The sequence below is a fragment of the Salvelinus namaycush genome, chromosome 12 (assembly GCF_016432855.1).
Source record: "Salvelinus namaycush isolate Seneca chromosome 12, SaNama_1.0, whole genome shotgun sequence".
Taxonomy (NCBI): domain Eukaryota; kingdom Metazoa; phylum Chordata; class Actinopteri; order Salmoniformes; family Salmonidae; genus Salvelinus; species Salvelinus namaycush.
The window spans coordinates 10,601,887-10,628,989 of record NC_052318.1 but is presented as its reverse complement, the minus strand read 5'-3'; the positions used below and the strand labels follow the sequence as shown (position 1 = coordinate 10,628,989).

At 43.7% G+C, this 27,103-nt stretch overlaps 1 protein-coding gene across 1 annotated transcript; it reads left to right on the top strand.

Annotated features, from left to right (window-relative positions):
• The first annotated feature begins 5,203 nt into the window (after positions 1-5,203).
• On the top strand, positions 5,204-9,446 carry LOC120056452 (putative fibroblast growth factor 1). Its single transcript, XM_039004621.1, has 4 exons — positions 5,204-5,398; positions 6,485-6,686; positions 8,440-8,543; positions 8,985-9,446. The coding sequence occupies exons 1-4, from the start codon at positions 5,357-5,359 to the stop codon at positions 9,183-9,185; spliced, it is 549 nt and encodes a 182-aa protein (XP_038860549.1). The 5' UTR covers positions 5,204-5,356; the 3' UTR covers positions 9,186-9,446.
• The last annotated feature ends 17,657 nt before the right edge of the window (positions 9,447-27,103 follow it).

Genomic DNA, 27,103 nt, shown 5'->3' with positions numbered 1-27,103 from the left:
ATTGCTGTTACATTGCACAACCTTCAATGTTATGTCATAATTATGTAAAATTCTGGCAAATTAATTACAATCTTTGTTAGGAAGAAATGGTCTTCACACAGTTCGCAACGAGCCAGGCGGCCCAAACTGCTGCATATACCCTGACTCTGCTTGCACAGAATGCAAGAGAAGTGAGTCAATTTCCCTAGTTAATATTGCCTGCTAACATGAATTTCTTTTAACTAAATATGCAGGTTTAAAAATATATACTTGTGTATTGATTTTAAGAAAGGCATTGATATTTAGGGTTAGGTACATTGGTGCAACGACAGTGCTTTTTTCGCGAATGCACTTATTAAATCATCACCTAATGAACATCCAATCACATTAACTGTTACTCTCTCGCGGGAATTCCATTAACGGTCCGTATGTAGCCAAATGTAGCTGCTGCTCATTCAGTTTGCTTGAAAATGGATAAATGGTTTAAAAAAGTAAGGCCCGTGTCCATAGAGACACATACCAGCTCTACTGGTAGATCTGCTACTACCAGCAGTACTACAGCTGTCGACAACACAAGTTGTTCTGCTTCCATGAGCACATCCAATGCTAGCATCAGTAATTCTACATTTGTTGTTTGCCCAGCTAGCATGGACACTTGTGAATCTGATGCAGCCGAAGAGCTACTGCCCACTTACCCGGGAAAGCACCAAACAACAGGCAGGGACGTGGACCATTGAAGAGGCGCAAATATGATGAGAACTACATTGATTTGGGGTTCACTTATATTGGGAGTAGTGCCTTTCCTCAGCCACAGTGTGTTATATGTGCAAAAGTACTATCTCACAACTTTATGAAACCTTCACTCTTGCGCAGACATTTAGAAACAAAACATGCCAATTTGAAAAATAAGCCATTCAAGTTTTTTGAGCGAGAATTAAGACGACTTTCGAGTAGTAAGACATGTATAAAAGCAACAGATACCATTAATAAGAAGGGGCTAGAAGCGTATTATATGGTGAGCTACCGAGTGGATAAGACAGGCAAGTCCCATACTATTGTGGAGGACTTCATTCTTCCTGCTGCCGCGGATATGGCTGGGACAATGCTGGGGGAAAAGGCCATAAAAACTATACAGACAATGACTTCATCAAACAACCATTTTTCACGACGCATCAGTGACATGGCAGGATATGTTTTGAAACAATTACTGCTTTGTATACAAGCCAGTGAATTATATGCGTTACAGCTGGATGAGTCAACAGACGTGGCAGGCCTGGCACAGCTCCTGGTATATGTCCGTTACTTTTATGGGGGTTCAATAAAGGAAGACATCCTCTTCTGCAAACCATTGGAAACCAGGACCACAGGAGAGGATATTTTTAAAGTACTGGACAGCTTTGTGACATCAAATGGACTTTGGGGGTCAAGATGTGTTGGTATCTGTACTGATGGCGCAAAAGCCATGACAGGGAGACATAGTGGAGTGGTAAGGCACGTTGCTCCCGACGCCACTTGGGTACACTGCAGCATCCACCGAGAGGCTCTTGTTGCCTAGGGAATGACCGACAGCTTGAAAGACGTTTTGGACACTACAGTGAAAATGGTTAACTTTGTTAAAGCAAGGCCCCTGAACTCTTGTGTATTTTCTGCACTATGCAATGATATGGGCAGCGACCATGAAACGCTTTTACAACATACAGAAGTGCGCTGGTTATCAAGGGGCAAAGTATTGACACATTTTTTTGAATTGAGAGACAAGCTTAAAGTTTTCTGTACTGACCATCATTTTCACTTGTCTGACTGCTTGCATGATGACGAGTTTCTCACACGACTGGCCTATCTGGGTGATGTTTTTTCTCGGCTGACTGATCTGAATCTAGGATTACAGGGACTCTCTGTAACTATATTCAATGTGTGGGACAACATTGAGACTATGATTAAGGAGTTGGAGCTCTTCTCTGTCTGCATTAACAAGGACAACACACAGGTCTTTCCATCATTGTATGATTTTTTGTGTGCAAATGAACTCAAGCTTACGGACAATGTTAAATGTGATATAGCGAAGCACCTGAGTGAGTTGGGTGCGCAATTAAGCAGGTACTTTCCTGAAACGGATGACACAAACAACTGTATTCGTTATCCCTTTCATGCCCTGCCTCCAGTCCACTTACCGATATCTGAACAAGAGAGCCTCTTCGAAATTGCAGCAAGCTGTTCTGTGAAAATTGAATTCAATCAGAAGCCACTGCCAGATTTCTGGATTGGGCTGCGCTCAGAATGTCCTGCCTTGGCAAATCGCACTGTTAAGACACTGATGCCCTTTGCAACCACGTACCTATGTGAGAGTGGATTCTCGGCCCTCACTAGCATGAAAACTAAATACAGGCACAGACTGTGTGTGGAAAATGATTTAAGACTGAGACTCTCTCCAATACAACCCAACATTGCAGAGTTATGTGCATCCATTCAAGCACACCCTTCTCATTAACCTGTGGAGAGTTATTCACAATTTTTGATGAACAAATCAAGTTTTATATGTAAGATGGCTAAATAAAGAGCAAAATTATTGATTAGTATTATATTATTATTTGTGCCCTGGTCGTATAAGAGCTCTTTGTCATTTCCCACGAGCCGGGTTGTGACAAAAACTCACACTCATTCTTATGTTTAATATATGTATCGTATAGTGCTTCTACACCTGTATTGCTTGCTGTTTGGGGTTTTAGGCTGGGTTTCTGTACAGCACTTTGTGGCATCAGCTGATGTAAGAAGGGCTTTATAAATACATTTGATTGATTGATTGATTGATAGTGTGTGTGGCAGGCTTACAATGAAGGCAAAAAACAACATTTGAGAGTGCGCTGACCCTGGTGCTAGAGGGGGAATGTAGCTGGAGGCTGAATGTTTGAAGGGTACGGGACTATAAAAAGTTTGGGAACCACTGCTGTACAGTACAGTGTCCCATGTATTTTAGTAGTGTCCCGTATACTGTGCAGTACAGTATCCCATGTATTCTAGTAGTGTCCCATGAATTCTAGTAGTGTCCCATATACTGTACAGTACAATGTCCCATGAATTCTAGTAGTGTCCCATATACTGTACAGTACAGTGTCCCATGTATTCTAGTAGTGTCCCATGAATTCTAGTAGTGTCCCATATACTGTACAGTACAATGTCCCATGAATTCTAGTAGTGTCCCATATACTGTACAGTACAGTGTCCCATGTATTCTAGTAGTGTCCCATATACTGTACAGTACAGTGTCCCATGTATTCTAGTAGTGTCCCATATACTGTACAGTACAGTGTCCCATGTATTCTAGTAGTGTCCCAGTGACCCATTCTCTAGTAGTCTATAGTAGTATTTTATAGGGTGGTTTGTTCCAGCTGCCTTCAACTAAGCCATAAAAATAAACATTTACATTGAATGTGAATGTAATGTTCTGCAAGATATTTTTTTAGGCACTATGAATGAATTTTAGAATCACATAGTTCATCCACAGTATTTTTCCTTGTTGAATGAGTGGTGTGCAATCACCCATTTTGAACTCTCAACCAACCATGTCATGGAAGTACATGCATCATTCCCTGAGGCTCGAGCCAGTCACTCATAGATAGAGGAGAAAGGTGTTCCCCTCTGGTTGACGTGCTGGGAAGGAGAATGCCCCTCTCTGTCTCCAGTCTAGCCAGCGCTAGTATCCCCAACCCCAGCCAACTATGTGGTAGAGGGAGACACAGTGGGCCTTTCAGTCCCCCCCAGCATTGGTCCAAAAAGCCTGTTTCTAGAGGGTCCCGAGAAGGTCAGAAACAGCAATCAGGAAGTCTTCAGGGGAACTCTCTCATATACTTATAAGCCAGGCCGAGGGTGATCTCACAGCTGGCACATTTCGGTGAGGCTCCAGAGCACTCTTAGATGGGAAAGACACTTAAGAATTTGCCATATTCTCTTATCCTCTTTCCAGAGAGGCCAGGGGCCCATTGCTGTCATACCGCTGGTGTTATACAATTCACATATGGATTACACTGGGTGTCATTCACCATATGAAGCCCTAAGCCACGGGCAGCGTCTCACTTATTGATAATGGCTACCTCCACTACCTCTATATAATGCACTCAGAGAACACCTTCTATGCATGTACAGCACAGGCGGCTGGTGGCACCTTCATTGGGTAGGACGGGCTCATAGTAATGGCTGGAAAGGAATAAATGGAATGGTATCGAACACATCAAACATGTTTTCCATGATACCATTCCATTCACTCCATTCCAGCCATTATTATGAGCTGTCCTCCCCTCAGCAGCCTCCGCTGATGTACAGTCATCTGTGACTAGAATCTTATTTCTGAGGCGTTTGTAAGGAGAGCGTATAATATTTTATTGGTGGTCTTGTCTGCCATCTCCTGGTTAAAGCAAGTGCTACAAGAGGCCTGTCAAATCCGGGACTTTCAAATTGCTGTGAAAAATGAATAGGTAAGGGATAAGTAGGTCAGGTGTGTGTGTGTGTGTGTGTTCCTAATAACATGCAATGATCACTATGTTTAAAGTTCACATCTCACAAAGAAATATCCTTCTTTAACCAAGCTAATCAACAATGTGATGATACACCGCCACGACTGTTGAAATCAATGATGTCTGGGTATACTCCATGTGTCCTGCCTCCAATGAATGTTAAAGTTACCTGATGTATTTTCAACATTATTTCACTTAGCCTGTATTATAAATGATTGAACATGCTGATGTAGTGTATGAATTATTGGATGGCCACAGTTTGGGAAAGTGCCCTTGAAGACTAAAAACAGCAGTCCACATGAGTCAGAGTGAATTATTCATTTAGCCTGCACTTTCTATGTTTTTGACAGTGTGGCTCTACAGCAACACTCACTTGCCTTGCCTTGCCTACCACAGTAAAAATAGAACCAGAGAGTAGTTAACAAGAGATTTGCTTTTCTCTTACTGAGATGTCATGTAGGGAGTTATGGTGTAACACTTTATTATAAAGGTGTTGCTCACTCACTTCCTGTTTTAATTCACATTCATCTTGTTAATGTGACGTTTTTCTCTTATGTCTCCAGGAGACCCAATAGGAATGTATCATATCATAGGCAGCCTGCTCACTTCCCGGTGCAGGCCAGGGACCCACGTCACTCCCTGAGCTAGTGGTTTAAATATAGCCCTGACAACGGCCTGCTGAAATGGATCTGGTGACGCTGGGCGGCTCCTGGAGGATTGACGGAGTACAAATACAGACAGAGTCACCCAGGCAGCCACTGCACCACAGGGGCCAGTTCTCCCAGGAGACCCACTTCCACAGGAGGCCTGACACACAGACGCTGAGAGACTCATCCAATTCACACTCAGGAAGAAGCGACAGGGCGGACATGCTGGTTCATCTGGGGCATTGTAACATGGCGTTGTCACAGGTAAGTTCTGTCTTGGTCGGTTCCGGTCCCACCCACTCTCAGCCAGTCGCTGGACGTCATTCGCACCCAGGGGTTTGTCCTGGTGTTCTCCGGAACTTGTCTGGCACTACAGTAACAGTTCCACTTCCAGTAATACAATGAGTGACTACTGCTGTTCCTTCTACTGCTGCTGCTTGGAAAAATAGTCTCTATGTGGGAAGGCCTAGCTTTCCTCCTGTGGCTTTTTGTTCTGAACCAAGGCCAGAATGATTTCCAAGACATTCCGGATGTGGAGTCTGGCTAAGCCTGTGAATGCTAATGATAACAGGCTACCACTGGCTACCGTTCTGCTTTCAATCTAAAAAGGCCAGGCACAGGCTCCATGACAGCTGCACGGGGCTCTTTTTCCAAGGCATAAGATTAGGAAGATTTTCACTGAAAGTCATCTCCATTTTCTGGGTGAACGTGACTGTGCTGCCTACTAATCCAGACCAGGAAATGATTTGATCAGGGATTAGTCATTCTCAAATGGATTTTTTTGTTGTTGCTTGTTTGACTGATTAGAGTGATTGATAGGTGACCTTGGAGCCAAACAGCTGGGCATAGACTGATTGCATGTGGCTGTGCACTTTACATTATGGCTGCAAACAGAGATATTGATATGCTATAAAGATTTAGGACTGTTTTCTGTCATTTTAGAGAGGTCCTATTTTATTTGTGTACAAACATAGTCTAATAGAAATATACTTTTCTCTGAATGACTTGCTTTCTAATATTAGTGATGTGTTTAAACATTTGTAATATGATTTCACTGCCATCTGCAACTGATATCCATGTGAATTGAATCACATTACTTTAAACAATGAAAGCAAACAGGTCTGCACATGTGGCGATTTGCTTGGCCTGCAACGCAATCTGATTCATGCACCATTTCATACGCAAACCGGAGGTCCATGTAAGGCAATCGGCTTTTCTCGTAATCAAATTATAAGGCGTTCTTATCCCGCATTACAGTTACCTTTTTTCTCTTCCTTGAAAAAAACGAGCGCGCATATCCCACACTTCCAGTGACACCAGAATCAACAATTGTCCCGTGACTTTGTCCAGCCACAGGGGCATTTAGCAGGCACATCTCGTCCAGAGGGACTCTACAGAATGACAGAGGGAGAAATTACTGTGCTCTCCATGGGGCCAACGACACAGCAAAACTACAGACCTCTCATACGGCTCTACTGTATGAACGGAGGACATCATCTGCAGATTCTACCGGATGGGACTGTCGCGGGCAGCAGAGATGAAAATAAAGATGGTAAGAATTGTTTTTGGAAGGTATTCGATATTCTGAACTATAATAAACAGTTAAATAAACATATGATGAATGTTTAGTTACGTTTTGGTATTGTAGGCTATAAACATAAATAAAGAGTCGCACACTTTATACACTGAACAAAAATATAAACGCAACATGTAAAGTGCTGGTTCCTGTGGCGGTTCTAGCTTGTACGGCTCCCTGGGCGAATTTCCCCAACACAAATAAATAATCATAACATTTATAAATATAAAAATATATACAAAAATAAGACTCATAAATATCAAAAAGAAGTAACAAAGACAAATGTTGATTTGGCACTCGAGCATCAATACATTACCCATCCCCCAACACCGTCAACCAAGAGTCAAGACTTAACCAATTCACCTTGGTGGTGTGCAGACTGGTTTTATATTATTCTTAACGATTTCGCACAAACCAGAAAAAAATGCTACAATATGTCTATGAAACTATATATTCACAGTATTATGAATGAATTGTGGTTTATTTGGTAGCATTTCATAGTGTGACTGATTTTACTAATTGCATTAGTACTGTACAAAGTTAGAGGTGCGCTATTTGATGGATTTCCCGCTCCCCCCACCTGGGGTTTCCAGTGGGGAGACCTGAAGTCAACCTACCCCCTACCCCCCTCCCCATCTCGTACTTCTGAGTGGGAGACCTTCCCAGGCAGTAGCCTGCCTAGCTCACAAACTAGAATCAGGGCTCCCACTCCGACAAGGTTAATTGACCCACAGTCCCACACGGTGACATAATATCATTAACGTGACGTCCAAATGAGCGATAGAAAACCGATCGCGCAAATGTCACCATTCCAACAACAACATTTTTTGGCCGGCGGCCCATGTCACCTATACCTAAATCCGCCACTGGCTGGTCCCATGTTTCATGAGCTGAAATAAAAGATCCCCGAAAATTTCCATATGAACAAAAAGCATATTTCTCTCAAATTTTGTGCACAAATTTGTTTATATCCCTGTTAGTGAGCATTTTATATTTTGTCAAGATAATCCATCCACCTGAAATATGTGGCATATTAAGAAGTTGATTAAACAGCATGATCATTATACAGGTGCACCTTATGCTGGGGACAATATAAAGGCCACTTTAAAATGTGCAGTTTTGTCACACAACACAATGGCTCAAGTGTTTCACCATTTGAGGGAGCATGCAATTGGCATGCTGACTGCAGGAATGTCCACCAGAGCTGTTGCCAGAGAATTTAATGTTAATTTCTCGACCTCCAACGTCGTTTTAGAGAATTTGGCAGTACGTCCAACCGGCCTCACAACCGCATTTCAGTTGACTGATTTCCTTATATGAACTGTAATTCAGCAATATCGTTGAAATTGTTACACGTTGCATTTATATTTTTAAGCTCCCAGTAATTAATTGGTGAACCACCAATGTGTCGGCATCACTGTGCCTTCTTCAGGCTTTAGTTTGGTGTTGACATGTAGAGGAGCATAGGCCTACTAACACCTTACGTTTACAGTTATTTAGAATAGCCTATAGGCATATCAGCTACTTACCTCAGAAATAATACATAGTTGAATACGTTTATTTATACCATTAAGAAACAATATCACTTTTGTGAAGTATTAGAGGGAGCAGTCTCATTCTCACACCTTTCTAATAATGTTCTCATGATAGGCTTTAGGGACAACCTGACGCCAACTACCACTACAATCAGCCCTTCATTTTGACACCAGCATGTGTATTTGTGCTCTAGACATCCTGAAGGTAAAAGCAGTGAGTGTTGGTGTGGTGGCCATCAAGGGCCATGAGACGGGCCGTTACCTGGCCATGGACAAAGATGGTCATCTCTATGGATCGGTGAGTCTCTCCTAGCAACACTTTGGAAATTACTGTATCAAACTCTGTATAAAATTAAACAGTTCCTAATCAAAAACCCAGATGGAAAACTACAGTATAGCTTTCACCTCTTTGAGCTAGACAATTTGATCATGTAGCCTAACTAACCTAAGAATTATTATGAGTAATCCATTACCCTGGGGGAAATCACAATCATCAAGAGATGAGAAACATCAACCAAACAGATGTATCAGAAGGGGTTGCTTTGGGTTTCCTATCTTCAAGTCAAAGTCTTCATTCATTGTATCTTGAAGTCAAAGTCTTAATTTATTATAATGATTAGAGGCTAGGTTTCAGGACACAGAAAATCTCCATTGAGCATACTTTTTGTCCAGGACTAGGTGTAATCTGTGTCCAGGAAACCACCCCTAAATGTTCTTAATCTAACTTGATTTATTCCAGAAAACTCTGAAGGATGAGTGTTACTTCCTGGAGAAGATGGAAGAGAACCATTACAACACATACAGGTCTCAGAAGTACCAGGCCAAAGACTGGTTCCTGGGGCTGAAGAGGAACGGGCAGCCTAAAGCTGGCCAAAGGACACACATAGGCCAGAAGGCCATATATTTTCTGCCTCGGCCTGTTGACAACACCACCATGTAAAGGCAGAAGACAGGAAAAGTCAACAATGACCATGTCACAGCAATCAATCACCTCAATTCACTTTGAACAATGTGCTCTTAATCAATAAGTAAATGTGACAAAGCATCAATAATAATTATGTTATTATATTTTATGATCTATGGGCCATTTTAATGTATTCCTTTTGTACGATAATAGCATATGTATCACACAAATGGTTTCTTATTTATATCCTATGTTTCCTCATATTTGTTGGAGAATATTTATTAATAAAATGTTGTAAAAATATATTTTTATTTTAGTTTTCATAATAGAATGGGCACATTTTCATTGAAATACAATTTCATATTAAATATTGTAGCATATGTTGGAACTATATTATCATAGGACTCCTAGCATGTCCCATAACAACTATTACAAAGGTTATTAGACTGGTATTACTTCAGTCCTACTGACACATGTGGCACATTCTTATTTTTTTTACTTTTACCCTTAAGGAATAGTATATTATGAAGTGGGTGGTTCCAGCCCTGAATGCTGATTGGCTGACAGCTGTGGCATGTCAGACCATATACACGGTTATGACAAAATATTTATTTTTACTGTTCTAATTAAGTTGGTAACCAGTTTATAATAGCAATAAGGAACCTCAGAGGTTTGTGCTATATGGCCTACATACCACGGCTAAGGGCTGTATCCAGGCACTCCGCTTTGCGTCATGCATAAGAAATTCCCTTAGCCGTGATATATTGGCCATATAGCACACAACCTCGTGCCTTATTGCTAAATTTTATCACACTGTTTTTACTTATTCTTGTTTGTACGGTACTGTCGTACTCATAAATACTGAGAAGAGATATTGACTATGACCATAGGGTGGCAGCATTGAACCTTGCTCAATTCATACTGTTCATTCAGGAAACGTAACGTAGGAGTACAGCTGAAATAGATCTGTTGGTTGGTAGAAACCTGTCGATATAAGCACGGCCATAATTACATATGAGGGCACGAGGTCCGGACTTTGATAATCTTTTCTAATTTAAAAAAATATATATATATATTTTAAATATATATATATATATACAGTACCAGTCAAAAGTTTGGACACTACTCATTCCAGGGTTTTTCTTTATTTTTGCTATTTTCTACAACCAGTTTCACTCACAACATTTGGCATCAGCAAACCGCTCGCCCACATGACGCCAAAAACGCTGTCTGCCAACTGCCCTGTACAGTTGAAACTGGGATTCATCCGTGAAGAGCATACTTCTCCAGCGTGCCAGAGGCCATCGAAGGTGAGCATTTGCCCACTGAAGTCGGTTACAAGCTGAACTGCAGTCAGGTCAAGACCCTGGTGGGACGACGAGCACGCAGATGAGCTTCCCAGATGAGCTTCCCTTTCTGAAAGTTTGTGCAGAAAATCTTCAGTTGTGCAAACCCACAGCTGTTTGGGGGGCTGGTCTCAGACGATCCCTCAGGTGAAGAAGCCAGATGTGGAGGGCTTGCATGGTTCACTTGGTAAGAGGTTGTGAGGCCAGTTGGACGTACTGCAAAATTCTCTAAAACTACATTGGTAGAGAAATTAACATTCAATTATATGGCAACAGCTCTGGTGGACATTCCTGCAGTCTGCATGTCAAGTGCACGCTCCCTCTGAGCCTTTATATTGTCCCCAGCACAAGGTCCACCTGTGTAATGACCATGCTGTTTAATCAGCTTCTTAATATTGCCAAAACCTGTCAGGTGGATGTATTATCTTGGCAATGGATAAAATGTTCACTAACAGGGATGTTGTGCAAAACATTTGAGAGAAAGAAGCTCTTTGTGCATATTGAACATTTTGTGGATCTTTTATTTCAGCTCATGAAACATGGGACCAACACTTTAAATGTTGAGTTTATATTTGTGTTCAGTATATATATTACTGGTCAACATCTAAATATTGCTCCCAGCATTGATCAAAACTCAGAACGCTGATATTCTTGATCTGACTGAGTTCTAATCGCGCCTGCCTCTTTGCAAATGAGTGGAATGACACTCAGTAGTTTGCTCATTATGTTCGCCTGCGTCCCCCGGATTTGGCTCCCCGATTTGCCTTTTTAGCGTCACATTCACCACTCTCTCATTCCGGGCACAGACCGAGGGACTGAGATGTGAAATGAACTACCCAAGTTCGCAGTCGGCTCAATATGGAACTAGTATAGAGATACTGCTGACAGTGTTTGCGTGATGCCGGACAAAAGGCCATTTTAAAACTGTCCCGCGACTCCTGCTGTGTTTACAGACATCCCCCAAACAAAAAACGACTCTCGGAGAATGAGTACACTACGACACAGCTGGTAAATAGTCGCTAATATATATAATCAGGCTGAATCACATCCGGCAGTGATTGAGAGTCCCATAGGGCGGCGCACAATTGGCCCAACGTCGTCTGGGTTTGGCCGGGGTAGGCCGTCATTGTACATAAGAATTTCTTCTTAACTGACTTGACTAGTTAAATAATGGTTAAATAAAAAATAAAAAGTGTTTTAAATATGACAATACGGGCGCTTATTTCAAATATCGCTCTGTAAGCCACGCCCCAGTGGTCAGAGCTAGTGGACTGGAACATGTTTTAAAGCCATAGCCGCAGGAAGTAGATTGAGGGTGGGGTCCTGTCCCTGCTGCAGACGGCTATATCGGTCCGCTAATACAGGGCTATTAAAGGCCCAGTGCACTACTTTTGTGAGAAAAAAAACTTTTTTCCATGTTTTTATATTTGTTTATATTTTTCAGGGTTTGCTGCAATCAATCAATCAAATGTATTTATAAAGCTGTTTTTACATCAGCCGATGTCACAAAGTGCTATACAGAAACACAGCCTAAAACCACAAACAGCAAGCAATGCAGATGTAGAAGCACGGTGGCTAGGAAAAATTCCCTAGAAAGGTAAGAACCTAGGAAGAAACCTAGAGAGGAACCAGGGTCTGAGGGGTGGCCAGTCCTCTACATGCTGTGCCGGGTGGAGATTATAATAGTACATGGCCAAGATGTTCAAATGTTAATAGATGACCAGCAGGGTCAAATAATAATAATCACAGTGGTTGTAGAGGGTGCAACAGGTCAGCACCTCAGGAGTAAATGTCAGTTGGCTTTTCATAGCCAATCATTCAGAGTTAGAGACAGCAGGTGTGGTAGAGAGAGAGAGTCGGAAACAGCAGACCGGGACAAGGTAGCACGTCCGGTGAACAGGACAGGGTTCCATAGCCGCAGGCAGAACATTTGAAACTAGAGCAGCAGCACGACCAGGTGGACTGAGGACAGCAAGGAGTCATCAGGCCAGGTAGTCCTGATACATGGTCCTAGGGCTCAGTTCCTCTGAGAGAAGAGAGAAAGAGAGAGAGAGAGGGAATTAGAGGGAGCATACGGACACCGGTTAAGACAGGAGAAATACTCCAAATATAACAGACTGACCCTAGCCCCCTGACACATAAACTATTGCAGCATAAATACTGGAGGCCGAGACAGAAGGAGTCGGGAGACACTGTCGATACCCCCGGACAGGGCCAACCAGGCAGAATATAACCCCCACCCACTTTGCCAAGGTACAGCCCCCACTCCGATATCTTCAACCACCAACTTACTACCCTGAGACAAGGCCGAGTACAGCCCATTAATATCTCCCCCACGGCACAAACCCGAGGGGGGCGCCAACCTGGGCAGGAAGATCACGTTAGTGACTCAACCCACTCAAGTGACGCACGCCTCCTAGGGACAGAATGGAAGAGCGCCAGTAAGCCAGTGACTCAGCCCTCGCAATAGGGTTTGAGGCAGAAAATCCCAGTGGAGAGAGGGGAACCGGCCAGGCAGAGACAGCAAGGGCGGTTCGTCGCCTCCAGTGCCTGTCAGTTCACCTTCACACCCCTGGGCCAGACTACACTCAATCATAGGACCTATTGAAGAGATGAGTCTTCAATAAAGACTTAAAGGTCGAGATTGAGTCTGTGTCTCTCACATGGATAGGCAAACCATTCCATAAAAATGGAGCTCTATAGGAGAAAGCCCTGCCTCCAGCTGTTTGTTTAGAAATTCTAGGGACAATAAGGAGGCCTGCATCTTGTGACCGTAGCGTACGTGTAGGTATGTACGGCAGGACCAAATCGGAAAGATAGGTAGGAGCAAGCCCATGTAATGCTTTGTAGGTTAGCAGTAAAACCCTAAAATCAGCCCTTGCCTTAACAGGAAGCCAATGTAGAGAGGCTAGCACTGGAATAATATGATCACATTTTTTGGTTCTAGTCAAGATTCTAGTAGCCGTGTTTAGCACTAACTGAAGTTTATTTAGTGCTTTATCCGGGTAGCTGGAAAGTAGAGCATTGCAGTAGTCTAATCTAGAAGTGACAAAAGCATGGATACATTTTTCTGCATCCTTTTTGGACAGAAAGTTTCAGATTTTTGCAATGTTACGTAGATGGAAAAAAGCTGTACTTGAAACAGTCTTGATATGTTCGTCAAAAGAGAGATCAGGGTCCAGAGTAGCGCCGAGGTCCATCAGTTTTATTTGAGATGACTGTACAAGCATCAAGATGAATTGTCAGATCCAACAGAAGATCTCTTTGTTTCTTGGGACCTAGAACTAGAACTAGCGTCTCAGTTTTGTCCGAGTTTAAAATGAATACATTTGCTGCCATCCACTTCCTTATGTCTGAAACACAGGCTTCCAAGGAGGGCAATTTTGGGGCTTCACCATGTTTCATTGAAAGGTACAGCTGTGAATTGTCCGCATAGCAGTGAAAGTTAACATTATGTTTCTGAAGGACATCACCAAGAGGTAAAATATATACAGTGAAAACAATAGTGGTCCTAAAATGGAACCTTGAGGAACACCAAAATGTGCAGTACCCTCAGCACACCTACTTCCCGCGGCTATGTGTACAGCCTCTCATTTTACAATTGGTCCGCCTTGGTTCTGTGTAGCCTAGTTATGTTAATATATTTGAGACCAGTGTGTTGCAGTTAATTTTAAAATATCTTTGAGTAGTAAACAGGGAAACAGAGTCTCAGACAGTTTGCAATAGAACATACCAGAGGGGGGCATCGTTTACTACCTAAATTATTGGAACATCTTGTTCCCACCAGTGTTCGGAATAGATTGAGATTGTTGAAAATACAGACCATGGGACTCCTTTTTACAAGGAGATTTATTTGTCAAAGGTCTGTGGTGGGTCTGTGTAAGCTATGTGATTATATTGGAGACAGGTTTATAGCAGTGAATGTCATTTTTTAATTTACTGTTATAATATTTCAAAGTAGCAGCCATATAACAGCCAGGAAAACTAATTGTTCTCACTTTATGATAGAACATTCACTGTGGCGCTCTTTATCTGAATTGTTAGAATGTTATTGTGATCATAACAAAACTACTTATTTTACTCATATAGAGATATAATTAAATTGTGTTTTCTTTGAAAAAATGGGTCTGGCTGAGAATAGAACATTCACTTTTCTGCCTGAGTGTGGAGCTGTTTAGCCCAATTTTCTGGATTATTTTGTGAACAGAACAAAACTACTTATTTTCCTCAACTATAGATTTAAGTAAATGGTGTATGTTTAAAATGACGTGCCAGGCTGACATGGACTGTTTTCTCACCTTATTCTCCGACCAGGTAACAAGAAGTGAAAACTAAACAAGGACTGAAGTAATAGACATCTTATTTGACTCAACAAGAGATTGAACGCTACCTGAATCCAGGCTGCATCACATTCGGCCGTGATTGGGAGTCCCATAGGGTGGCGCACAATTGGCCCAGCGTCGTCCGGGTTTGTTAGGCTGTCATTGTAAATAAGAATTTGTTCTTAAGTTCTTAACTGACTTGCCTAGTTAAATAAAGGTTAAGTTTAAAAAAATAATAATAATATGTACTCAGAAAAGTAACATAAGTACAGTATCACAGCGAGGTCAAAAAGGTGTGTGTATTAGTCAGATCATCCAGTGTCCACAGCAATACTGTTGATTATTATCTACCCCCAGTACATGTGGCGTACTATGTTATCCATGCTCTCACAAACCCTCATCTTTTCTCTTTCTCTGTCTCACCTTCTGGAGGGCCTGAGGCTCTTGGACCGCAACTGAGAATACCCTGGCCTGACACCTGGACGTGCCTGGCCCAGTCTTACCTGGCCCCCCTCTACCTGCTACCTGCTTGTTGCTGCCTCTCTGTTGCTGCCTCCACTGGTTCTTTCTCTGTCAGTTATCAGTTATTCCATACCAAGGCTACATGAGGCTGAATGGCAACTAATTCATCTCATTGGTGCATGACTGTTCAGTCTGTTAAGTATTCCAACAATGGAAAATTGATTTCTTGGCTGAATTAAGGTTTTATTAAACCTTCAAAAGGGACAAACATACACAATAAAGGAAGGGCTCTGGCTAGTATTACTTAGCCAGCTCGAAGGATGAAGTAAGAGGCTAACGTTAAACAGAGCCTACCTCAGAAGAAGCAAAAAGTATGCTTCTAAGTTCTCATAATAACGTTGCTTTACAGAGAGTAGGCTACTGAGACAGACAGTGATGTGGCGCTCAGTGGTGAGGCTGAGGCAGGCTGCAATGCATGCAGGAGGAAGTAGAGGAGACAGAGAGAGAGAAGTAAGCAGAGAGAGGTTTATACAGTGGTTCCCAAACTTGGGGCCGGGGCCCCCTGAGAAAATCTGTACTAATCTTATCAAACAAGATAGGAACTTTTATATGTTTCAGGGTTCTCCCGAAAGAATGTAAGAAGGGCGCTGTGCCACCCTGTGGACTGTCTTTGCCACTTTTTTGTATTTTTTCTTCTCTAGATTGCAGAAAATGTTAGGTGTTCAAAAACTCAAACATCTCCAAAGGCCTACGGGCCACCCCCGCCGTACACAGCAGCAACACCTTGTTGAAAAATCCAGGGGAGAACCCAGGGTTTCAATATGAACATCTCCACATGGCCTGTCTTCCTTATAGGCCTGCATTAAAATGCAATCAAAATGCAAACAATGCATTTATGAAAAATATCATACCTTTTTTTTTGCCGCTGATGCTACGTGTCAGTGTGAATGATTTCTCATATTTCCCCCCTGTCAGGGGTATAACATTACAATTGTATGGCTAATAGGCTATGTGTTTGTAGTTTGACTGAGGTGAATGAACCTACAGCAGCCAAGGTGATAATGACTGGGGGCATTTTGCTTGTTTTTGCTGTTCTACAAATAGCATTTTAACATTTGTTTTAATTATTGTGTAGAAATGCAGCATATGACATTCAACTTTTTCTTTTTTAATCGGGCCTCATTAAAACTCAAAACCTGGTTACGACCCTGGAAAGAAGTTACATCACATGATGATATTTACATTTTCTTAACTTATTTTTGTTAACAGCAAATAGTAACACTCCTCCCTTACATTAAAATCTAGAACTATCAGTTTTCAGACCCCTTGACTTTGTCCACATTTTCTTACGTTACAGCCTTATCCTAAAATGGATTTTTAAAAACCCTCAGCAATTTATACCCAATACCCCATAATGACAAAGCGAATACAGGTTTTTAGAAATTTCTGCAAATGTATTAAAAATAAAAACAGAAATACCTTAATAAGTATTCAGACCCTTTGCTATGAGACTCGAAATTGAGCTCAGATACATGCTGTTTCTGTTGATCATCCTTGAGATCCTTGAGAGAGTCCACCTGTGGTACATTCAATTGATTGGACATGATTTGGAATAGCACACACCTGTCTATATAAGGTCCCAGAGTTGACAGTGCATGTCAGAGTCAAAACCAAGCCATGAGGTCGAAGGAATTGTCCGTAGAGCTCCAAGACAGGACTGTGTCGAGGCACAGATCTGGGGAAGGGTAACAAACTATTTCTGCAGCATTGAAGTTCCCCAAGAACACAGTGGCCTCCATCATTCTTAAATAGAAGACATTTGGAACCACCAAGACTCTTCCTAGAGCTGGCCGCCAGGCCAAACTGAGCAATTGGGGGAGAAGGGCCTTGGTCAGGGAGGTGACCAAGAATCCGATGGTCACTCTGACAGAGCTCTAGAGTTCCTCTGTGGAAATGGGAGAACCTTCCAGAAGGACAACCATCTCTGCAGCACTCCACCAATCAGACATTTATGGTAGAATGGCCAGACGGAAGCCACTCCTCAGTAAAAGGCACATGACAGCCTGCTTGGAGTTTGCCAAAAGGCATCTAAAGACTGTCAGACCATGAGAAACAAGATTCTCTGGTCTGATGAAACCAAGATTGAACTCTTTGGCCTGAATGCCAAGTTTCATGTCTGGAGGAAACCTGGCACCATCCCTACGGTGAAGCATGGTGGTGGCAGCATCATGCTGTGGGGATGTTTTTCAGCAGCAGGGACTGGGAGACTAGTCAGGATCGAGGCAAAGATGAACGGAGCAAAGTACAGAGAGATCCTTGATGAAAAAATAAAGGTGTGCCAAGCTGGTAGCGTCATATCCAAGAAGACTCGATGTTGTAATCACTGGCAAAGGTGCTTCAACAAAGTACTGAGTAAAGGGTCTGAATACTTATGTAAATGTGATATTTCCGTTTTTTAAAATAAATGATCAAAAATGTCTTAAAACCTGTTTTTGCTTTATCATTATGGGAGGATCAATTTAATCCATTTTAGAATAAGGCTGTAATGTATCAAAATTTGGATAAAGTCAAGGGGTCTGAATACTTTCAGAAGACACTGTAGTAATCCATCACTTTTATTTTGCAAGCAGCAAGAGGCAGAGAGACTGACTATGGTAACCAATCACTACCATAAAGTAACTCGATTTAAATAATTTATTATCTTGACATTTGACCTCTGCTCAAGGTTTAAATGCATCTACAGTTACATAAACAGAGTATTCTGCTGTCCGGAGAGGGTCTATTGTCAGTCTTGCATAATAGCCATACAAAGTAATTATTCTAAAATGTGTCACTTTCTCTTGACTACGAGTTTATTTTCAATAAAACAGGAAGTAATCGTTACAGTATATCCTGAATGATTGACCAGTGCACGCTGGGTGGTGAGCTGAAGCAGCTGAGCCAAATGGCTAACAGAACCGGTGGCTGTAGTTAAGTGTGCCCCCTGCTGTTGGCTGTGCTGTTCCATGTGTTAAAGGCTATGATAGGTTCACTGGACAACGAGACACGTCCCATGCAGGCTGGTCAGGCAAGCCTCTCTCGCTCTCTCACGCATGCACACACAAAGAAAGAGCCCTGCACCCTGGCCTCCAGCCTCCGGGGCCGTGGCAGGAGCAGGAAGGGAACCATTCACTGTAAACTGAACAAGCAATAGCTTCCTCTGGGACTCCCCCAGCCAGGCTGCAGCCAAGATCCCGCCACCATAAAGCACTTTGACAGACCCCTGTCACGATGGCAGACAAATCTACTATAAATTGTACAAACACTCCTCCGTAAATCCCGGTCTTCTCCTCCTCTTTAGTCTCTCATTGTGAAAACAGAGGTTGCATTGTTGACAGTTGTGTGTTGATACTTTTCCTTTTACCTCCAGCTGTCAGGAACGGAAACAAGCTGATTCCAGCTGATTCCAGTGTAATTAAACAGACTGCTTTTCATCTGCTGGAGCAAGAGAAAGGAAGAAAGAGACAGAGAGAGAGGGAGAGATAGAGGAAGAAAGAGACAGAGAGAGAGGGAGAGATAAAGGAAGAAAGAGACAGAGAGAGAGGGAGAGATAGAGGAAGAAAGAGACAGAGAGAGAGGGAGAGATAGAGGAAGAAAGAGACAGACAGAGAGGGAGAGATAGAGGAAGAAAGAGACAGAGAGAGGGAGAGATAGAGGAAGAAAGAGACAGAGAGAGAGGGAGAGATAGAGGAAGAAAGAGACAGAGAGAGTGAGAGATAGAGGAAGAAAGAGACAGAGAGGGAGAGATAGAGGAAGAGAGAGAGAGACAGAAAGATAGAGAGAGAAAGAGGGAGGGGGTGGATGGGGGCAGGCCAGAGAATTCTCCATGGTGTGTCTAGCATGCCTGTGTTGGGCCTCTCACATGCAGAGCCTAACTGTAACTGTTTTAATGGATGATTTTTGCTGGATAGACATGTTCTAATGGATTCTGAAACCTCTCCTCTATAGCACCTGGTGGTTGATTCCTGCACCTTTCCCTTGGACATTCTTCAGAGAGCAATTTTAGCGACTAGCTATTTCTTTTGAGTACGACAGAACACAAATGGCCCTACTAGGGTGGAGGCCTATGTGAGTGAATTAGAGGTAGATGCCTCTGGAACTTTTACACTGATTGGGTAGGTGAAGTTATGAAGATTGTACTCCTATTAGAGAGACGGTGAGACGGTGATAGCTATGATGTTAGTTCTTAAAGGGACATGTTTTCTTGCACAGCCGCCCCGGTTGTCTCCTACGACATTCTAACCAGATGGAAAGTCTGTTCTAGGTGACAGGTTCTTCTGCATCGTCATCAAGGATGGCTGGGAGTTGCACCAGCCAGGCCACTGATTGTAGGTAAGTCCGAACCTTGACCTGGATAGCAGCAGTCCTAATACGTCCATCAGCTCCAGGGTGAGTATGAGTCACCTTCCCAACAGATCAGAGAACTTGAGGGAGCTGAGGGTCCACAATGAGAACCACTTGATCCACAGTAAGTTCCTTTCCATCCTTCCTCCATCCTTCCTCCACTGTAGACTTGGCAAGTAGTAGCGATCGAACTGGGACCAAAAGTGATCAGCAAGGATTTGGCTGTACCTCCAGCTGCAATTCCCTATGATGTTACTGGAGTCATACAATACCTGAGGAAGATATGTGTCATAGTCTCCCATTAGGCTCAGTGTGATGGGATCTGTGTCCCTGACATCGGAGGAGATGTACCCAAGGGGTTTTGCATGCAAGATTCACTCCACTTTGGTAAGCACAGTGCGGAGCACGGTTTCAGTGACGGTCTGTTCCTTAAGTATGACCTTGAGAGTAGTCTTCACTGATTTCACATCTCTTTCCCACGTCCCACGCGAGTTGAACCGGAATGTTATCCTCTGTTCGGCCAACTGTTCTTTCAGGTGAGAGGCAATCGCTTTAAAGGCCTCTCGTAGTTCTCGGTCTCTTCCAACGAAGTTCGTAACATTGTCTGAAAGAAGCTTGAATGGCTTACCTCAAAGTGCAGTGAAGCATCTTAGAGACATCAGGAAGGCATCGGCATCCAGGCTCTCCAGGAGGTCTAGGTGGATGCAATGGCTGGTCCTGCATTTGTAGAAGATTCACCATCTCTTTTCATTGCGACGTCCAATTTTATGTTGAATGGTCCGAAACAATCTACTCCGGTAGAGTAGAAGGGTGGCTTGTACAGTCGCAGACAAGCAGGAGGTAGGTCTGCCATCTTAGGAACTTCAGGTTTGGTGCGCCATCTTTGGCATTGCAATCAGATATGCTGAAACTTCCGGATGGCCTCCCTTCCCCGCAGAATCCAGTATCTACGACGCGGTTCCGCCAGAACTCTCTTTGAGCCGGAATGGAAGAGAGACTCGTCGAAATTTGAGTAGCTTGGTCAGCGGATGATACAGACGATGGGGTGCATAGTATCCATCTCCAGGTGCTCTGATCTGGGCAGTCTACCGCCAACACTAAGGAGTCCATAATCCTTATCATACTCAGAAGTAAAGGGACCCAGATGACTGTTAGAAGGTATAGACCGGTTTGACATGACGGCCTTGACCTCTTCAGGAAACTATTCCATCTGAGCTCGCTTCAGGAGGAGGTTCTCTGTGGCTTTGTAATCTGCTGCTTCGCTGGGTGAACTGGAGAGTGGATCGGCCACCCCGTGTAGGGATCTAGTTGCCTTCATAAGGTCTTTCCATGTATCAAACTTGCTGATATCTGGAAGCTGAGAACTGGAACTGACAGACACATGATTTCTTCAGCTGATTTCTTCAGTTCACTGTCATCATGCTCCAGGTCAGCAGAAGGCATTGAAGGCCACTGATCTTCTGAGTGTTGTAGGAACTCAGGGCCTTGGTGCCATCAATGCAGTTGGACCAGCTCTTTCAAGGTCTTGCATCGAGTGACTTCATCCACCGGGCTGTTTGCAGTATCTGTAAGGTTTTGAATCTGTGCAACACAAGTTCCTCACAAAATATGTGCAGGTCTCGGGTCGAGTGAGGTCCAGTGAGGAGAAGATCATTGAGCAACCGTCCTTTATGCTGGAACGAACAGTTAAACATAATCCTATCATTTCCATTGTGATGCACAATATGGTGGGGTATAAACCAGTAGATTCTTCAGCTACCTCGGGTGGCACCAGTGACACGGAGCCTGCTGTCTGCAGCTTCTTGATCTCCTGGCAGTACACCTCAGCGCATTTTTGGTCTTTGGCGAGTCTTCGCTCTGTGCTTGAAGGCTTGGCATTACAGCTTCCTTTGGAGCATGGAGAGTTGCATCGTTGACTCGACGATGCAGGGTTGTAGCTTAGGACTAAACAATATCAACCTCTACCCTAAAGGTGGATGTCTGGAGTAGCATCATGGCTTGCTGGTCTTGTTTTCGAGCGAGTCACCAGCTTCTCACTCACATAGGGAAGGGTATCGATAGTTGCTCCAACTTTCCGAAGATCTCAGCGGAAAGTAAAATGGTAGTCGTAAGCGGGCACTGTTGTTCAGCTGGTGCTGTGTGGACAGAGCTAGTTGGGCCTTACAGGGACCAGCCGAGATCAAATTTCAAATCAAATCAAATTTATTTATATAGCCCTTCTTACGTCAGCTGATATCTCAAAGTGCTGTACAGAAACCCAGCCTAAAACCCCAAACAGCAAGCAATGCAGGTGAAGAAGCACGGTGGCTAGGAAAAACTCCCTAGAAAGGCCAAACCCTAGGAAGAAACCTAGAGAGGAACCAGGCTATGAGGGGTGGCCAGTCCTCTTCTGCCTGTGCCGGGTGGAGATTATAACACAACATGGCCAAGATGTTCAAATGTTCATAAATGACCAGCATGGTCATATAATAATAATCACAGTAGTTGTCGAGGGGGCAACAAGTCAGCACCTCAGGATCGGTGTGGACAGCAATGAGTCCACCAGGCGGGCCTGTACACACGGGCTGTATGGGTATCAGGAGGTGAGGCATGTCTGAACCAATCAGCAGCAGAGGTTGAGCTTGGTCCACCGGTGACAAAGGCAGCTTACGGAGGTGGTTGTATCGCCTTTTGAGAGCTGCTACTAGGCAGAAGTGTTCAGAAAGCCCTAGGTTGTCTGTGGTGAATACCTGACATATCCGATACTTTTTGAAAGGTTTGAGCCGGGGGAACACATCAAAGGTAACTGAGGCACCTTACAGTTGCACAACGTCTTGTGGAACTGTCCTGAAGGTGAGGGTCTCAGGCTCAGAAGTAAGGTTTAGTTGTTGAACGGCCTGTGGCAGGAAAATACTACCCTCTGAGCGATCGTCAGGCATGGCGTATGACTCTAGAGCTCGGTCTCAATTGTGAAGTAAGACTTTAACAAACTCCAACATTACTTTGCCGATCGATTGGGTCTGTCCAGGTACATCTTGGTCGTAGGGACACTCACCATGAGAATGTTTTTCTGGTTTTCCTGTATGGCATTATGAAGGATCGTTAGGTGCTGCTCTTTACATGTCTTGCAAGGTTGTCTGAGGGTGAAAGCATCAGCTTTGTGGAATCGTCCGCACTTCCAACACGTTTTTCCATCCTTTATCCACTTGACGATCTGTCCTGTGTTCAGCTTCTTGAACTCTTCACATGAGTTGAAAAACGGTTCTTTATTGTCACAGTGGGGAGAGTATGGCTTGGGTTTGGATTTCTCCTTGGATTGAGCAGGCTCCTTGGGGTTTGGATCTTCATTTGCGTTGACTGAAGCAGATTTCTCCTTCTGTCTCGTGAAGACATGGTGGTCTTTCTTGAATGGCTTAGGCATATCACATTGACAGAGGGCAGTGGCTCTGCTTGATATGTGCTTAGCCTGGGACTTCTTCTGCAACCAGGCTGTCAAGTCGTGTAGGGTGTATGTTTGGTCGTTGCCAGTCCCGAGGATGCCGCGATCGAAGCAGTACTCAATGAATTTATCCCAGTAGCCCTGTGGCATCTTGCTCAAGAGCCGGACGCCGTGGGATCCACATCTAAGCTCATAGCCGTTCTGCCCCTCAAGGGTCCTGAGCATGCCTACCAGTGAGTGGATAGACAGGGCAAAGGTGTTGAAGGCTTCTGCATCTCCGAACCTGACGGTGGGGGAGTTTAGGATAGCTCACACTGGACGAGTTTGCGGGGCTGACGTACTTGTCCTGCAGGGCTTGTAAGGCAGCAGTGTAAGGTCTCGGGTTGTGCATATAGTCCTTAGCGAGCTGGACTGCAGTCTGTAGTTTCAGGTGGGCCAGGAGCACTTGATATTTATACCGCTCGTTTAGGTGTCTGTGACTGCACATCAGGTATTCTAGGGCCATCTTGAAGAGGGCAAAGTCCCTCTCTCTACCGCTCCCAAAGTAGGGCAACGACGGCTTCGGCATGTTGTATGATAAGGCAATCAGCTGATCCATGCCAGGTGGCGGAGCAGGCTACGGGTAGGGTGCCATCTGTCCGGGGGCAGGATATGGTGCTGTTGTATTGGGATAGAGCACACCTAAGCCTGTATGGAAGCCTGGTACTGCTGGAGCTGAATAAGGCATACTTTGTCCCACAGGTATGTACGGTTCACCTGGAACGGGGTATGGTGTAAATCGTGGTGCAGCGTGTGGCTCTGCGGATGCTGGTCTAGGTTATGGCGCCACGTGCTGGTCCGGGGTATGGAGCCGCAGGTGCTGGTCCGGGGTACGGAGCCATAGGTTTCTGGAGCTGGCTGCGAAACCACAGGAGCTGAAGCAGGGTGCAGAACCACAGGAGCTGGAGCAGGGTGCGGAACCACAGGAGCTGTAGCAGGGTGCGGAACCACAGGAGCTGGAGAAGGGTGTGGAACTACTGGAGATGAGTGCAGAACCGCAGGAGCTGGAATTAGGTGCGGAACCACGGGACCTGGAGCTGGGTATGGAACCACCGGAGCTGGTGATGAGTGCCTCGGGTAGGCAGGGAGAAGATAATGTAAGTCTTTATAGGCTCTGCCTCTTTCTCCTAGGTTGGCGTGTTGTGGTTGTGTCAGTGGGACATATACAAATGATTCATCAGACAGTGCTGGTGAGGGGCTTCTCTGGTCTGACTGAGTTATCTGGGTTCTGGCTGCATCAACACCATAATTTTATTTGAGAAAAGACGTGACAAGCTTGGCTAGCTCTAGCTCATTAGCTACCTTCTGTAGATGCCGCTGCCTGTTCAGTTGTTTAGCTATTGCTTCTCGGGCACGGTGAGCTTCCTCCTGTCGACGCTGAGATTTTTCTTGTTGTCGCTGAGCTTCTCTGGCTTTGACACTCTATGTCAATGTTGTTGGTCATTAAACTCCATGAGCTTCATTCTTTCCTCCAACATAGCTGCTTGGAGGTCAGATAGGTCTGGGAAGCGGCTCACCGATGAGCGGGCACTATATCTGGAACTGTAGCACTCCTCTCTGATTGGATGTCTGCTCGACTACTCCTTCGTCATAATGAGGGGGGTTGCCTGAGTTGTGGCTAGGCATTGTTCCTGATGAGGGAGATATTCAACAGCATAATCACCCAGGTGATCTGGAGGATGTCTATTTCTCTGTGAACTGGGATGCATGGATGGGTCAGGTGCGTCTGTATGTGTTGGATCCATACCTTCGGGTGGTTTACTCAATCAAACTCTGAAGGACCATGAATTAAAGGTTGATGCCTCTGGAATCTATACACTGATTGAGTAAGTGGAGATTGTACTCCTATTAGAGAGACGGTGAGAGAGACAGTTCCTCAGTTTAGGTTATTTAATGTTGATAGAAGATAAAAAATGTTTGCAATTCTATGCCATGTCAATCAGCTGTGATTATCCAATTAACTGTCCATTTATCCATACAAGATGTGGCCTGGAAATAATAATAAACATGAACGGCCAGCTAACAATAACAGGTGAAAATGTAGCTAACAATGTTAGATAGCTAGCATAAAAATGAGATACATAATGCTGTAATAATGATGAAAATATTCTTAAACAAATGTACAACTTTTTCATAAGAGGTATTTGTGAGATAATACAGTTTGTATTAACAGAACCGTTTGTTGGAGCTAATTATAGCATTGCATTTTTGGTAATTCCACGGTAACATAGTGACACTGAGACTCAGATTTTTTCACTTTAAAATATATGTCAAACAAAAACAAATGATTGCAAAGTTAAGCAAACTCTTTGCAGAAGGACTACTTTTAAACATTTCCACCAGAGTTTGTTAAACTTTGCAATCATTGGTTTTTGTTTGACATACATTTTAAAGTTAAAATGGTGTTAGAGACTCTCCATCTACATGGCTCTCTGTGAGACAGCTAAATTAGCTATTGGATCTATTGGATTCTAAATTTGTTCATGTCAGGTATTTTAGGATTCTTGCCCTACTTGATAAAAGCTATTGTCTGTTTCCCGAATTACACCGTATTCCCTATGTAGTGCACTACTTTTGACCAGGGTCCATACGTTTGAGACGTAGCCATTGTGCAAGCATTCCTCTCTTCGCCTTAATAGAATGACTTACTGTAGGTGAAATACACTGGTAGAGTTGCGTATGAAGATCCTGTGGGATGTTGTCCTCCAAGTATGGCTGACGTAAAAGAATGAGTCTGTCCGTCATGCCGGTCTCATGCTGTGTGTGAGTTATGGATGCAGCATTTCCGTTATGGGTCAGGTCCGTGAGAACTCTCAATCATTGTGGTTCCATATCACATGCGTAGTACCTTGCTGCTATGACCGGAACCTCCTTTCGTCTCAGCTCTGACATCACACATCCTGCTTAGTGTGCACTCATGCCAATGATGGTCAAAAATATCCTCGTAGAGCCATAGGCACACAAACAGACCAGCTGTCAGTGGATGCTGATGGGAGGAGTTATAGGAGGACGGGCTCATTGTAATGGTTGGAATGGAATAAATGGAACGGTATCAAACACATCAAACATATGTAAACCACTTGTTTGACTCCGTTCCATTTATTCCACTCCAGCCATTACAATGAGCCCCGTCCTCCTATAGCTCCTCCCACCAGCCTCCACTGGTGTGTGTGTGTGTCATACAATACAATAAAAATATCAAACCAAAGTTATGACTTTGCAGGGGATTTCCAGGATTTGAGATGGGCAAAAGCCATTAAATATGATTCACAAAGGGAAGCTCACCTCTGGTCAGTCTTGCTTCCTGGTATAAACGCACTTGGCAGGAAGGAGGTGGGTTGGATAGAAGAACACAGTCATTCATCCTTACTCTGTTTTTCTATGGCGTTAGGTTGAGCTCAAACAGCCAAAATGGAAATGTAGTATTTATTCAATAATCATTAATGAAAGGAGCCTGATTTAAGGAGCAGACTCCCTAGATTGGAAAGCTGTGATTTTGCAGTAAACTGAGGAAAAACACATAGTTAAGTAATCACTTTCCTGTCGTATCATTAATGCAGTGGATTTTTAATTTCCTCTGATATCGTCATGGAACGGATCTATTTAAGGTGGGATACAGTACGTATGCAGACGTAACGTCCACGTCTATCCATGGGTTTACCTACTCATCTGCCCATCATTACCCCTTCCTCTTCTCTTTCCTCTTCCTGTCATTCTCAACATGAACCCCCCCCCCCCCCCCCCCCCCGGGCAAAAAATAGACCACTTACTTATGACAAAACAACAGTCAGGAGGATCTGGCCTATTTCTGGTAAATCTCTTGCATTCCAGATGGCAGACTTCTTGGATGTATTTTATTATTTTTTTACAACAATGTCACACATGTTTCCCAGGATACCGAAGGCCTCTTTCTCTCCCACTTTCTTTTTTTCTTTCAGTTTTTAGGTTGTGTCCTCTCCCCTAAAAGAGCAGAGAGTTCCTATA

Coding starts and splice junctions, on each gene's coding strand:
- LOC120056452 (XM_039004621.1), top strand. CDS start 5,357: ATGCTGGTTCATCTGGGGCATTGTAACATGGCGTTGTCACAG. Junction 5,399..6,484: donor GTAACATGGCGTTGTCACAG/GTAAGTTCTGTC, acceptor GACTTTGTCCAG/CCACAGGGGCATTTAGCAGG. Junction 8,544..8,984: donor ATGGTCATCTCTATGGATCG/GTGAGTCTCTCC, acceptor GATTTATTCCAG/AAAACTCTGAAGGATGAGTG.